The 14,690-nt window shown below is 56.9% G+C and overlaps 1 protein-coding gene across 2 annotated transcripts in view; it reads left to right on the forward strand.

Annotated features, from left to right (window-relative positions):
* Window positions 1-1,047: 1,047 nt before the first annotated feature.
* The window catches only part of Dtx1 (deltex E3 ubiquitin ligase 1), a 31,825-nt gene continuing 18,182 nt past the window's right edge, over window positions 1,048-14,690 (forward strand). For both annotated transcript variants that reach the window (XM_036171875.1, XM_036171876.1), the window contains exons 1-2: window positions 1,048-1,255; window positions 1,811-2,746. In XM_036171875.1, coding sequence (XP_036027768.1) covers window positions 2,488-2,746 — 259 coding nt within the window. In that variant the 5' untranslated portion in view covers window positions 1,048-1,255; window positions 1,811-2,487. The remainder of the gene's footprint in view (window positions 1,256-1,810; window positions 2,747-14,690) is intronic.

The raw sequence follows: 14,690 nt of genomic DNA on the forward strand, positions 1-14,690 counted from the left end.
CCGTGTGTGTCCTCAGCTGCTGTGTGTCTAGCTTGCCAGAGGACAAAGGACCCATCGTAGCGTCCATTAACCCTTGACCCTGCTGTCCCAAGTGCTCACCCTGCATTTATGAAACACCTGTTGTTTTCAGGTGGCTGCAAGGGTCTTGGTTTGAGGCCCTCCTTCCCTCACTCCCTTCCTCTCAAATGTCTGCCTCCAGGCCTGGTCCCTTGCCCCCCTGAGACAGAGAGATGCCATCCCCCTGTCAAGGAAAGTGCCATGGTTCCACTAACTGGGTCCTGCAGCCAAACTAGAGAGGAGAGAAGGGCTGGTCGCTGTTCAGGCTCCAATGATGTGGGACTTGACTTTCTCTTTCTTTCTTTCTTTTTGGTTTTTCAAGACAGGATTTCTCTGTGTAGCCCTGGCTGTCCTGGAAATTGCTCTGTAGACCAGGCTGGCCTCAGACTCAGGGATCCACCTGCCTCTGCCTCCCAAACACTGTGATTAAAGGCATGCACCACCGCCTGGCTCTTTCTTTAGTTTTTAAAACTATGCTTATTTTTATTTTCTGTACATTGGTGTTTTGCATGTACATCTGTGTGAAGGAGTCAGGTCCCCTGGAACTGGAGTTACAGACAGGTGTGAGCTACCATGTTGGTGCTGGGAATTGAACCCAGGTCCTCTGGAAGAGCAGTCAGTGCTCTTAATTGATTTTTATCCTATGTAGGCCTCCTTCTGAGCCCTCCAGGCTCCGTGGTTCCATTTGGCTCTGAAATGGGCCGTCTGGGCCCTTTGCTTCTCCACCCCAGAAGGCCTTAGACTATCTGTAAAGCAGATTCATTCATTCAAGCATTTATTGAGCGCCTGTTATGTATACCAGGAGCCGGCCTAGCTGCTAAAATGCAAAGATGATAGAGAGATTGGGACCGGGGATCCCTGAACACACCCAGGTTCCAATCGAATCTCCCTGCCTGGATCCGATGCCTCACGGCGGCCCAGCCGGGGACTCAGTGACTCCCGTGTCACGGCCGGCTGGGCGGGTCGGTCTCCTCCCCTTCCTCCACCCGCCCCGCCCCGAGGCCGCCTCCACCCGCGGGATCCCGGCGACGCGTCGGACGCGTCCGCGAGCCAGGGCTGCTGCGTTCTTCTCTCTGTCTGTCGGTCTGTCCTCGGCGGGCGAGGTCCGAACTGGGGTGGAGGCAAGACGGTCCCCTCCTTCCCTCCCTCCCTCCCTCCTGGGAGCCGGCAGGGAAGGAGCCAGCGCGGGGAGATCACGGTGAGCGATGCGTGCTGGGACCCCACATCCCTGGCTCAGGCTGATCCCCCGGCAGATGCCACCGGGAAGGGACATAGCGACCTGCGGCTCTTTCGCCTCTGGGGACACGACCCCTGAGGAGAACTGGGTCGCGGCTGCAGCTGGCACCCTCCATCCATCTCTGACATCCCTCATCTTGAACTCGAATCCCTGCATCCCTCATCCTTCATTCCGCATCCCCACATCCTGCATCTCCACATCCTGCGTCCCCGCATCCTGCAACCCCGCATCCTGCATCCCCACATCCCGCATCCCCGCATCCCACACCGCAGCCCCCAGTAGCGCGTGGCCCGAGGCGGGGGACGCACTCCAGCCGAGCACAGGTCACTGCGGGTGACAGTCTAGGGTCCCGTGCCTACTCTTCTCCAGGCACCCCAGGGACCGCAGGGCGTGGACCCCCGAACCCCCCTGCCGCCCCCCCACCGGCACCCCATTGTTCTCCACCTCGGCTCCCGGGAGGGGGAGGGGGCTGCTCTCTTCTTAAAGGGCCCTCTCCCCTTCTTGTCGCCCCTGCAGGTCTCGAACACCAGTGGGGTGGGGCGTGCCTACGGCCCCCGCCCCCCCCCAGGGGTCCCCCAGACTCTGCTTCCAGAGCAGCGATCCCCGCGCTCCGCCCCCTTCCCTGGGAGATCTGTGACCACTCCGGCCGGCCAGGAGAGGGGACAGGGGTGCAGAGGTGCAGGGAGCCCCTACAGTGGAGCCGTCGGGAGGGGCGGAACCGAGTCACCCAGGAGTGAGACACGGGGTCTGAGACGCAGAGCTGAGCGCGCAGTGAGCAGCAGGCTGGGACCGGGGCCTCCCGGGTGACAAGGCCCTGCGTGGCGGACAGAAGCAACCACAGAGAAGCGGGGGAAAGGCCGGACCTAGAGGGGCAAGCGCCTCACTCCCGCACCTGCACCGAGGGGACCGAGGAACTAAGAGCACATCCCCCCCACCTAGGACAGACGTCGCCTTGAGCGCACCCCTGTGTGCAACAGCTGCGCTCTGCGGGAAGGGGTCCTCGCTGCGTCTGGATGGCCACCCATCCCCCTAACCCAGGCCTCTAGGCCTTGGAGAGGAGCCCAGCTGGAAAAGAGGCCACACTCCTCGCCGCCCGCCCTGGAGAGAGAGGACGACGCTTCCCCGGTGCTCCCAGGCCCAGGAGGAGCTGGGCCAGCAACAGTGGTGACCTGGCCCCGCAGGCGGCAGCGGCCATGTCACGGCCAGGCCAAGGTGTGATGGTACCGGTGAACGGGCTGGGCTTCCCGCCGCAGAACGTGGCCCGGGTGGTAGTGTGGGAGTGGCTCAATGAACACAGCCGCTGGCGACCTTACACAGCCACCGTGTGCCACCACATCGAGAATGTTCTTAAGGAGGACGCCCGGGGCTCCGTGGTCCTGGGCCAGGTGGACGCCCAGCTGGTGCCCTACATCATCGACCTACAATCCATGCATCAGTTCCGTCAAGACACAGGTGAGTAGACCTCTATGGGCCAGGCTAGCCTCTCACAGGATGTGGGGCGGGGAATGCAACAATCCCCCCTCCCAGCGTTCCTGAAAGGGAAGCCTGGGGTTCCAAAGGTCCTCCCTGGCCAATTAGGCTTCCTCCCTCTCCCTCCACTGGGAAAACCGACAGTGTGGCCTGGTCCAGGTTCACACTTGGGGTCCAGCCCTATCTCGTATTAGTTCGGGGGTGGGGGGTGGGGATGGAGGGATGTGGATAAACGAATCACCTCTCTGAATCTCAGTTTCTTCACCTGCAAAGTGGGTGGATCTCTGTCTCTCAGAGCTATGTGAAGATTTCTTTCAGCGAGTCCCCTCCCCCAGCACTGAGCCCTTCAGCACTCTAACACACCCATTTATCAAACTCATGGGTTGTTCGGTTTCTCTCCACCAATCACAGGCAGAAAGTCAAAAGTAAAAAATTTTAAAAAAAAATCCTGGTGGGCCATTTTACAGGCAAAGAAACTGAGTCTCCCAGAAGCTGAGTGAATCGCACTCAGAGCTGGGATCAAAATCCAGATAGCTGGGAGTCCAGAGCTGGCATGGTGCAGAGGGAGGGGTGGGATGTGATAATGGTCCAGGTGATACCTGGGGCCGTGGTGTCCATGGTGGGGGTGGGGGTCGTGAGGGAGGAGAGCGTGATGGTAGCTTGGTGACGAAGGTATGGATGCTGAGGCGTCGTCGATGTCGTGTGGGATTCCTTGATGGTCTGAAACTGATGGTACCTGCTGGGAGTGATGTTAGGAGTGGCCCGTGATGCAAGAGTGGGGGTTGGGGGTGAGGGGGTGTTGCTGGCCATCTTGGTGGCCCCATGGTGTGGGTGGTGGCTGCTGATGGTGGCCTTGGCGGCCGGTATCTGTAGTACTATAGTAACAGTGACGTTAAAGATGGCCTCACTCTCAGGCCCTCTCTCCTCTTCCGGGGGATTTGTCACCTCTGTGGAGAGTTTCTGCCACATCACTGGGCGGCCTCTGAGACACAGGCGCTGCTGCGCAGTGAGGCCCTGCCTTGTGGGAACCTTGGTGTGTTTGACCTCCAGGGGCAGTGATGGGGGCTAGGGAGGCCTCTGCACTTCCCGGGGTGACCGCTGCAGACAGCTACCTTGGGGACAATAGTCTTCCTGGTCCCTTGAGCTCCCTGCCCAGCCTGGAGACCACTGACCACCTGTGGCTATCTCAACTCACATTAGTTAAAAACAACAACAACAACAAAAAGACATCAGCATGTAGCTACACTTCAATCACTCAGGGGCAGGACTAGGCAGGGTACAGTGTGGCCTCAGTGTGGCCTCAGTGTGGCCTTCCAGGGCTACCAGTGACAGCTACAGAAGTCCAGACACCCAGGGAACACATCCCCAGCAGCTCAACAATGTGACATTTTAATGTATCTGTTTTCCATAGCTTTGGGCATCAGCCATGGCCATGCCTATCCTAAAGACTTTTACTGACCTCCTACTGTGTACTGAAGTACCGCTGTGTGGAGCAAGACCCTTCTTGGCAGGGACTGACCACTAGTAACCATCCCTGTGTGGTCGAGGAACAAGCAGGAGGCAGGAGCCTGTGAGACAGAGATGTGCCGGTACTTGGGAAGACCAGTCAGGAAGTGGTGTTCCCAGAAAAAAAATGGGGGATGGCCGGTGCAAAGGTCCTGGGGTGACAAGGAACTGCACATGTTCACCTCTATGGGGTTTGGGAGGCCAAGAAGCTGGTTCCGGACATGCAGATGTAGGCCTGGATGGTGAGGACTCTGGATTTGAGCCTGAGAATTGGAGATTACACCCTAGGCTCCTTCTCAGGAGGGAAGGAGGGTGGAGGTGGGGCCTGAGAGACAGGGTTTCCCCTCACCAGCACCTTGGCTAAGCTTTCTGTAGCTTGAGTGTTGGCTCTAGAGATTTTCCAGCACTTAACTTGGAGAGTGGGGGTCCTGAGAAGCAGAAGTAGCCCCACACACACCACCACCACCACCAAGGCCCTCAAATTAGTGTCTTTGCCTGCGGTCCTCCACTGGGGCCTTCTTCAAGTCTCATCAACCCCACTTAAGCTCCTAAGTCCCCTGGTTCAGGCCTGCTCCATCCCCTGTACACTCCACAGCAACCTTCTGGGGTCCAGTCTTCCACTCTCAACCTCTCTCTTCAAGTCACGACTGGCCTGTGAGCTGGAAACAGGACAAGGCTTCTGTGCACCTGCCAAGACCACCACCCCACCCAGGAAGGAGAAGGGTCTGGGAATGGGGGGGGGGCGTATCTAGGAGACCTGGGAAGCTTGTGGGTAGGACTGCCTCTCCACAGACAGACAGACAGGCCGGGCTGAGCTACACAGGAAAGGCCTCTGGCCCTCACTGCCCCAGTTCCAGGAAAGAACCAAGATGTATACAGGTCTCCCTTCTGCTCTGACCAGCTGGGGGACCAGACCAGAAGGCCTCGCCTCCTCAGGCCTCAGTTTCCACACTAGCAGATCAGAGAGAACGGAGCCTTGTCTCACAGACCAACTCCTGCCCTACCGTGAACCTGCACCTGCGCACACTGTGGGGGAGGGGGCTGGTAAATCCAAATGCCAGAGGTTGGGAATTTTGCTCAGTTGATAGAGCAGGCCTAGGCAATGTGGCGGTACACTCCGCCGGTCATCCCAGCACGCAGGCGTAGAAGCAGGCGGAGCGGAAGTTAAAGGTCATCCTCAGCCATAGTGAGCTCAGGACTAACCTGGGGTCAATGAGGCCTGTCTCAAAAAGCAAACAAAACAGCCCACCAAGGTAAAGCCGTAAAACCCGAAACTCGCGCGCATGCACCAAAACGCACAGGACTCCCATCTAGACTTGCTTGGTATCAAAGTTCCTGGAAGCTTTTGGAAGCTGATCTGTCCTCGGGTGGGGACATACGAGGCTGTTTTTGCCCTGATGCAGGAGCTGGTAGGCTTTTTAACCTCGTGGGGACCTATACCCTGCCCCTGGAGCATGAGTGCCGCCGCCGCCGCCGCCGCCGCCGCCACCACTGCCCTAGGACATATGCAAATGAGTGACTGCAGGCTAGGTTGACATAAACACTGTGGCCACCACTGACATTTGAATTTTGTGCCGTTTTCGTGGCTCATAAAGTATTATTTATCTTTTTTTTTTTTTAACGACTGTTTGAAAATGTAAAAACCACTCTTCTTAATCTCCCAGAAGGCAGAAGGTGGGTGTGTCGACCCACCCCCCCCCCCCCCCCCCACCCCACCTGCGGTTCACCCCACCCCCACCCCCTGCCAGAGGATCTTCTTCTAATCTTGCCTATGGGGTGTGACAGGGACTGACACCCCAGAACACCCAGTATGATGTAGGCACGCTTCAGGATGTGCCAGACAGAGCTCATGTTCAGCGCAAACACACACGCGGCCACAGCCTGCTCATCAGCCGCTGCCTGTCGCCCCGGCGGCACACAAATGTCCTGTCTGTCTGCTTGATCTGCGGCAGCCAGCGGAAGGGAAGGGAAGGGAAGGGAAGGGGGCCAGATGTCAGGCTTGGGGACAAGTGGAGAGGACAGACCTGTCACATGGGGGCTGCTGTTTATTCAGCTGCCCCAGATGTTTCCACTCTTACCCATGGGGGGAGGGGGAGGGAGGAGGAGGGAGGTTCCCTTTGAAACCCTCCAGGCTGTAGCCCCTCACACGGAGGCAGAGGCTACCTCCCCTGGCCATGGGATATTAGATCCCTAACAGCTACACCCCTTGGCTGCTTGCTAGTGTCTCCCTCCCACTCCCATGTGGGTGGCTTTGTTTTGCTTCACTTTTCTATGCTGGGATTTGAACCCAGGACCTCACACACACTGGGCAAGCGCTCTGCCACTGAGCGCTACATCATCAACAGCCCTCTTTAGCGTTCATTTTGAGACAGGCTCTCCCCAGCTGGTCTTGAACTTGTGGCCTTCCTTCTCAGTCTCTTGAGTAGATGGAGATGATGGGCTGGCCCGGCTGGGCTCCCAAAGCTTACCCCCTTGTGTCTGCCGCTTCTCCACCCAGATGAACCTAGGTAATGGCAAATAAACAGTCAGGCCTAGAGAGGTTTGGCCAAGTGGGCTCCCAGAGGCTGAGGAGCCACCAGGATGTGGGATTGAGAGGTGAGGAATGACTTGCCCCTGCCGCCCCCCCAACACACACACACAACTTCTCTGAGGCCTACAAGATTTAGACTCCAGATAGGTAGATCGAAGCCCAGAGAAGGTGAGTCACTTGCCCAGGATCACACAGCCCAGCAGCCCCAGGGCCTGCCCCCCCCACCCTCTCCACACAGTTAGATATAGGTGATCTGGTCCCCTGTGGATAGACACAGCTAAGACAGATGCCGTGTCAGAAGCTCCACGCACGCACGAGCAGCTCTGTCTCAAGTGTCTCAAGATGCTAGACTGGAGACAGGCACCACAGGGGCCCTACACCCTTTCCCTGGGCGGCCAGGACTCCCTCACCCTGCATCCTGCCATTAGGGGTAGGCCCCGCCTGTGCCACTTGGACTGGGGGGACCAGTGAGGTCACCCAGAGAGGAAGGGCAGCTGTTGCCACAGCAAACACCTCTCACGCTTAGAGTCCAGATGGGATGACAAAGCCCCAGAGAGGGTGAGTGACCTGCCCAAGGTCACACAGCATTTCACTCTCAACCCCAAACTGGGTTCCTACGTCAGGTCTCAGGGATGAAGGTGAGGGCTGGGTGTCCCTTCTCCCTGTCCCCTGAGAGCTCTGTTGGGCTCGTTGTCAGGGTTTGAACTAAAGCAAGGACATCAGAGCCTCTAGGGCCTGAGTCCCAGGCTCCCACATCTCTAGGGTCCTTTCCTAGGAGATCTAGGGCTGGGCTTGATGCCCGAGCAAGGACTAGAAGGAGGTTCCTATCAGGTCTGGCTAAGCCATCCACAGGGTGCCCCGTGTCTCTGGGTCCCTGTCACAGTCCACAGTACCTCCCTGTACTCCTGTTGGAGCCTACTGTTGGTCAGGCCCACGAGCCTCCTGATTGTCCAACTCCATCATTATTCTATTGGACGGACATTATTGCTGTCCAGGGCCTGAGCCTGGGCTGGGTCTTGAGGGGTCTCAGAAAGACAGACAAAATCAATCCATTTCAGGTCTTATCAATCTATCAAATCTGTGTCAGAGTCTAGGAGGGATAAAAGCCAGAACATCATGGAAATGACCTGTGACCCCAGTTCTGGCACTGAGGCCAACAGAAAGGTGTATAAAGCCCACCTGCTTGCTGTGTGGCAGAGGCAAGCCACTTACCCTCTCTGGGCCTCCATTTCCTGCCATGTAAAATGGGAATAATAATCCTTCCCCAGGGCGGTTTCATGGGAAACCTAGAGACACTCTGGTGTATCCTTCTGAGGGGCACTTAGGTAGGAGAATGATCTGGGTGCTTTCTGACCAAGCGGGCGAAGTGGGGTCGTGAGGGTATGCCGACCTGTGTGAGTGTCCAAGGATAAGCAGCCAGCCCTGGACTCAGGCCTGGGGACAGAGGGAGGCCATGACAAGCAGGGCACCGGAAAGGTGGTCCCTTGGGGCCTTTAAGACCTGGCAGACACGACTACCAGCTGCTGCCCTTTATCAGCCAGGCCCCGAGGGACCCAGAGCCAGGGTGCAGTACCAGCATCTTTCATCTCAGGCCCTGAGAGGCTGGCACAGGTGAGCCAGAGTGGGCAGGCTCCTTTGCAGTGGGTAGGGCTCCCCTGAGTGACAGAACACACTGCTGAAGCTGGGAGGTAGAAGCTCCTATCCAGGACACAGCCAGGGGCTGAGACACAGGTGGGGGCTGGGACAGAGCCTCCCCCCTTCCGCCCTCCCCTGCAACCCCAGGGCTGCTCTGTGATGCCTTGTATGGCTATATGAGTGTCCTGAGTGTGTAAGGAGGGGTCCCGGTTACAGTGTCCCCGGCCCCGCTCTCCTCCTCTCTTCTCTGGCAGCTGTGGGGTCTATCTTAGATGGGAGGGGGTACCAAAGCCACAATGAGGGTGCTGGTCTGATGGAAGAGATTGTGAAGCAGGTGATAAAGAAGATGAAGGAGGAAGCCAGTGAGGAGACAAGGACCTGATGGGGAAGGATGAGGAATTGGAGGGGAGGGTGGGGCTCTCAGAGAGATGAGAATGAGGAGGAGAAGAGTCATGGTGGGAAGCGGGAGTTTGGGGGCAGTAACATCCCAAATCTCTCTTCATTCAGGGACCCCAGGGGTCTCTGCACATGCCCCTCCACTCCTGTGTCCCTGCCTTCTGCCTAGCCACTGACAACAGTGTCACACCCAGTACTGGCCAGTCCTTAGGACAGCCTTGCTCCCAAGATACCCATTCACCTTGAGCCCACTCAGCCAAGAGTCTGGGGACCCCAACCCTAACACAGACTGCCTTGGGAGCCCATGGGTGAGGACAGGGCTCCCAGGTCTGGTCCAGGAGCTCCTAACTAAGCACAGTGAGAAGCTGTGACTTTGGCCAAGGCCAACACCCTCTCCAAGCCTCAGTTTACTCATCTGTGATATGGACCCAGCAGCAGCTGTGGCTAGACTGTTCCGTTTTCACTCATTCCACCGGGACTGTGGATGCTGCCCAGTTAGTGATGTTATCTGGCATGCACAAGGCCCTGGGTTCGAATCCCAGCCCTGCATGAACCAGACATGGTGGAATACAGCTGTCATCCCAACACCAGGGAGGCAGAAGGATCAGAAATTCAAGGTTATCCTCAGCTACGTAGAGAGCTTGAGGCTAGCCTGGGCTACATGAGACCCTGTCTCAAAAAAAAAAAAAAAAAAAGAATTTAATGAGTGTCTGTTGTGTGCAAGTGTTAGGAATGTCACGTCAACAGGGAAGATGCTGAAAGCCTGTCTCCGGTGTTTCAGCTCTGGTGGGGTGAGGAGGACAGTACAGGAAGCCAAGGTACCACAGAAGTTCAGAACATGTGGCTGTCGCTGACCTTGAGCCTACACAGATGCCAGACAGGGGCTCAGCCTCCTCCAGATCCTGCTTGGCTACGCCCTTGCTATGCTTCGATGGCAGAGCCTCTCTGGGCCCCTCCCACAGTCTCTCTGGAACTGGTCCAGGCTGCCACCTCTACCTGCCCGACAGCAGTGGCCCTCAGTGACTGGGTACATAAAGGAGCCTGGCAGGGAGCCCTGGAGCCTGGCACCCTGAGCTGCAGAACAAAGGACCCAGCCATCAGAGGTGGCTGCCAAGACAGCCTGCCCACACCTGCAACCCAATGGCCACCTCGTCCACGGTGACAGTGGCATGGCCCCTGTGAGTCTCTGACCCTCTCTCTTGGGCTCCAGTGGGGCCACCAAGTGTATCAGAGCTTAAGTCAAGTGGCCACATGGAGACAGAGAGACGGAGGAGTGTTCCTGTCAAGGTCTGAGTGGCCTGGCCCCATTCAAACTCTTAGCCTGAGTTCAAACTCTGTCTGACTATCAAGTTCCTCTCTCTGGGACTCAGTTTCCCCATCTGTGCAGAGGCTGCAAATTCAATTGTCTCACTGAATAATAACACTGCATGGTTTTCTATGCTGGAAAACCACGGGTCTAAGAGTATCTTGCTCACCAGTGCATGGCACATAGTAGGTCCTCAATAGATCCTTGAAGGTATTGAGCCCAGTATTACATCTGTAATCCCAGCACTCCGGAGGCTAAGGCAGAAGGATTATGAGTTCGATACCAGCCTAGGCTACCTAGTGAAACCCAATCCCAAGCAGGGGAAAACCAAATCAAATAGAAAAAAACAAAAACAAGAACAAAAAAATTTGAAGCCATGCGCAGGGTGGCCCTGACCCAGCTCTGGCTACCTGTTGCTAGGGAAACCAAACCTTGTAGCTACATCTCTGGATATTTGGGGTTCTGGAAAGCTAGGCTAACATGTGTCCTTTACCCCTGCCCCTCTTTTTGAGACAGGGTCTATGTAGCTCTGGCTGGCCTGGAACTCACTTTGTAGACCAGGCTGGCCTCAGATCACAGAGATCCACCTGCCTCTACTTCCTGATTAAGGGCATGCACCACTATGCCTGCCTACACTGCCAGTTTTTAAATGTTGCTCACGATTTTTTTTTCTCTCGTCATAAGCAGTGGGTGAGCAGAGGAAGCCCACATTCTCTCCAGGGAGAGCCTCCAGCCTGGCCGTGGGAATGGCCCACTTAGCATCATCCATGTCCACTCATTGAGTCATTCATTCATGCAATGCATCATTCATTCACTCATATTCAGCCGTCATTTCCACAGTGTTGACCTTGTGCTGAGATTCACAACAGGCTGAGAAAACCAGCCCGACCTTCTGAGTAAGGGGCATGGCCAGTCGGAAGGGGACAGAGACCACCCTGCCACCTAGTGACCCAGCTTCTGGTGTTAGAGAACACAGGGTGTTGAGGGAACCTGTGGGAGATTCCTTGATTCTCCTTTGAGGTGGTGGAGACAATTCCAGGACATAGTTGAGCCAAGAAAGTTCAACTCAGCAGGGGAAAACTGGGAAGACTGAAGAACGATCTAGGTTTGCCAGGTGGCGGGCCCCAAGTACACCGTTATTAAGTATTGTGTCCGTTTCACAGCCTGGAGGGAGCAGCTTGGGGGATCCAGGGGAGGAGGATTCAGGGCCCCTTGGGGCTGTCTTCTCCCCCTCCCCTTCCCATTGGCTGCTGCTGAGCCAGGGCACCTGATCCCTGGGGCGTGGGAATTGGGGCTCAGGGAGGCCCCAGAGCCATGAGGTGCACAAGGACCACACACACACACACACACACACACACACACACACACACACACACACACACGCACGCATGCACGCGCACACACACACTGCAGCAGCCTTGGGCCATCAGTGGCCAAGCAGAGTGGAGGAAATGTGGAGCCTGAGTCCTCCCCACCCCACCACAAGCAGCCCCACCAGAGAGCTCGAGCAGCCCCGTGCCCAAACCACTAATGAGCCAGCGCCAAGCCTGAAAGCCCCCTGGGAGCAATCGGAGGGAAACAGAATCTGCCGGTGCATTGATCGCGGCTGGAGCGGGAGGCCCTTGACCCAGCGCCAGCTGTTTCTACCCAAGTCAGCTAGTGCCAGGGCTGGACTTCTTTCTGAGGAGCCTCGGTTTCCCCATTTTTCAAATGGACACCCCCCCGGGGGCGATGGTATCAGAAGACAGCTGTTGTTGCTTCAGGAGATCCCACCAACCCTGCAGCCTGCCTGAGTTGCAAAGCTGCGATACTTCAGCCTGGGGTTTCCCTTCAGCCTCAGCCATGTATTTTACTTGCCATGTAGCCTGTGTGCCTCAGTTTCCCCCGTGGTGGCGGGGACTTGTGAATGTACACAGTTGAAGGAGCAGTCATAGAAGGCAGGTGGCCCCAGGCTGGAGTCAACCAGACCAAGGAACTGCATATGGTCCCGTGTGTGTCCCAGAACTGCCCGGCACCTGTGCATCCTCAGCTGTACCCAGGGCAGCCAGCTCCATTCCACAGCATGGTCGAGGATGGGGCGGGAGACAAGTGAGCTCTGGACAGAAAATAAGCTTACTGCCAGTGCCACTGGTTTTGGAGATGGTTGAAGATCCCACCACATCCCTCCTTGAGCCTGGCATCAAACTTGTTCAACCCACTCATTGCTCACTCCCAGGCAGAGGCCCCCACTTGATAGATGTCCATGGCTGCCTCCCACAGGCCCTCCTTCCCAGCAGGTCTGGGTGTCCCTAACTAAGGTCATTTCCCTCCAGGAAGCCACCCCCAAAGAGAGGGGCCCCTACTGGGGACTGTTTAGTGCCAAAGGGGCAAGCAAGGGTTACCTCTATTCACAAAGCCACTCTGTTTGAAGAGCTTGAGCTTGGGGCAGTGACACACATCCCCCCAATATTGTATGTGTGTGTAGGGGGAGGTGCTATCCAGGTAAGAAAGCAAACTGAGGTAGTGAGATGCCCGTGAGTGGAGGAATTCTAGGTTAGGCTACCATTTGGTTAGGCTGAAAGCCTTAGGAAGCAAGCCATGCTCTGTCGTGCCCTTTCTCTGTGCTGCTTTGCCCAAAACTCTCACCCTTCCTTATCCCCCCTCTCTAGACCTATTTCCTCAAAGGTAAAAGGGGACAGGTCTGTGTGGCCTGAGAGGAAAGAGGCTGAGGGAGAGGACAGCAGTGGGCTACCTACAGAAGCACCTAGTAGGTGCTCAGCAAAGGGCGTACAGTAGGGCATATAAACTGAAGCTCTATGGTGGTGCCGTGGCTCCCTTCTCTCACTGAGTCTCAGCCTTAGCCTCCAGCCCTCCTTGACTCTGCTGGGCAGCCCTAGAGGCTACTAGCCTCTCTCTGGCCCAGTATACAGTACCCGCCCCTCGAGTGCCCACAAGGATCTTGCTGCTTCTGACAGTCTCAGTGAATGCTCGCTCTCTCTCTCTCTCTCTCTCTCTCTCTCTCTCTCTCTCTCTCTCCATCTCTCTCTGCCCACCTTCTGTGTGTGTGTGTGTGTGTGTGTGTGTGTGTGTGTGTGTGTGTCTATGTGTGTCCCCATGGCTCTCTTTGCCTGCCTGTCTATCTGTGTCTCTGTCTCTGTGTCCCCCTGCCCCCTTCCTCCTCTGTGTATGTCCCCGTTTCTCTCTGTCTGCCTGTCTCTCTGTCTCTCTCTCCCTGTCACCTGTGCCCCAGGACCTTGGGCTTGCTAGGCAAGCGCTCTACCACTGAGGAAGGAGCACCCACAAAAGCTGACAGACAACAGCAAGCTCATGACAATCCTCTGCACAAGGGCTGACTGCCCTGGGATCCCGCCCCGGGTGGCCAGCCCGGCGGGGCTGGAGAAGCCTGAGCCGTGGCCCATCGCCCAGGCTCATGCACTGGGCGTTCAGTCTTGGGCTCACTGTTCTGCCCACAAATCTAGGCCAAGGCCACCATGGAAGAGGCCGGCACAGCTAAGAAATCTCAAGACCCAAGTCCAAGCAGACACCGGGAGCCAGCTGCCTCCCCTCCCCACGCGCCTCCCCCCTCCCCCCCGGTTCATGGCCACCCTGGGCTGGAGGGGTGGGTGGCCTGGCAGCAGCGGGCGCAGCAGTGCAGGGTCTGGTAGGGCGGGCACAGCCGCCCTAATTACTCCAGCTCTCCAGGCTCCGATCCGTTCTCAAAAGGACTCCAGGGACACTGCCTTTAATAACTACCACTAAACAGGCAAGAAAATCCATGCCTGGTAAACAGAGCCCCGGGGAGCAGATGCGGGCTGGACAGCTCCCAGAATCCTTTGCGGCAGAGTAGCCAAGGCAATCTCCAACGCGCTCTCTCCCCAAGGCCCTAGGTCCACCTCCCCTCCTCCCTGCCAGGCCTGGCCCCTCCCCTCCCACTGGGCTCCTGTCTCGGTTTCAGCCGCACATGTCTTTCTTCCAGGCAGGTTTTGGGAACACTGTGGTGCAGATCTGGCCTTCGTCACCCCAGAAGTTATCCGCTAGTTCAGGAGACAAAAGCAGAAATGATTCAAGGACAGGACAACAGCCACTCGCGCCAGCTTCAGCAGGGGCCGGGCGCGCAAGGGGCTCTGTGGGATGGTTAGGAGTTCAGCAGGCGGGGGGGGGGGGGGGGGGACGGGACGCTGAAAGTGGGTCAAGTGTGTGATGGTGGCAGCCGTCACAGCCAACACTCCACAATCGCTTCCGTATTCTAAGTCCTATGCTAAGCACCTGTCAAGCCTTCTTTTACTTTGAACCCAGAAGTTCTCGGGGTGGGTATTACTACCCTCCATTTTACATATAAGAACGCGGAGGCTGTATGAGGAGCCAGGGTTCCTCTCCAGTCCACTGGCCGCTTCTGTCCCCCACTTTTCTCACACATTCTGTCCCCGGACCCCTTTTGGCTCAGGAGCTGGGCGACAGATGGGGTTCAAGGAGGGCGATTCCCTTTTTCCTCCTGTCCCATCCAAAGAACACAGCCCGCCATTTCATTGAGAGGTGACCACAGCATGTAAGGTTCATCTTTCTCACAGCTCCTG

Source organism: Onychomys torridus, chromosome 22, assembly GCF_903995425.1.
Source record: "Onychomys torridus chromosome 22, mOncTor1.1, whole genome shotgun sequence".
Classification (NCBI taxonomy): domain Eukaryota; kingdom Metazoa; phylum Chordata; class Mammalia; order Rodentia; family Cricetidae; genus Onychomys; species Onychomys torridus.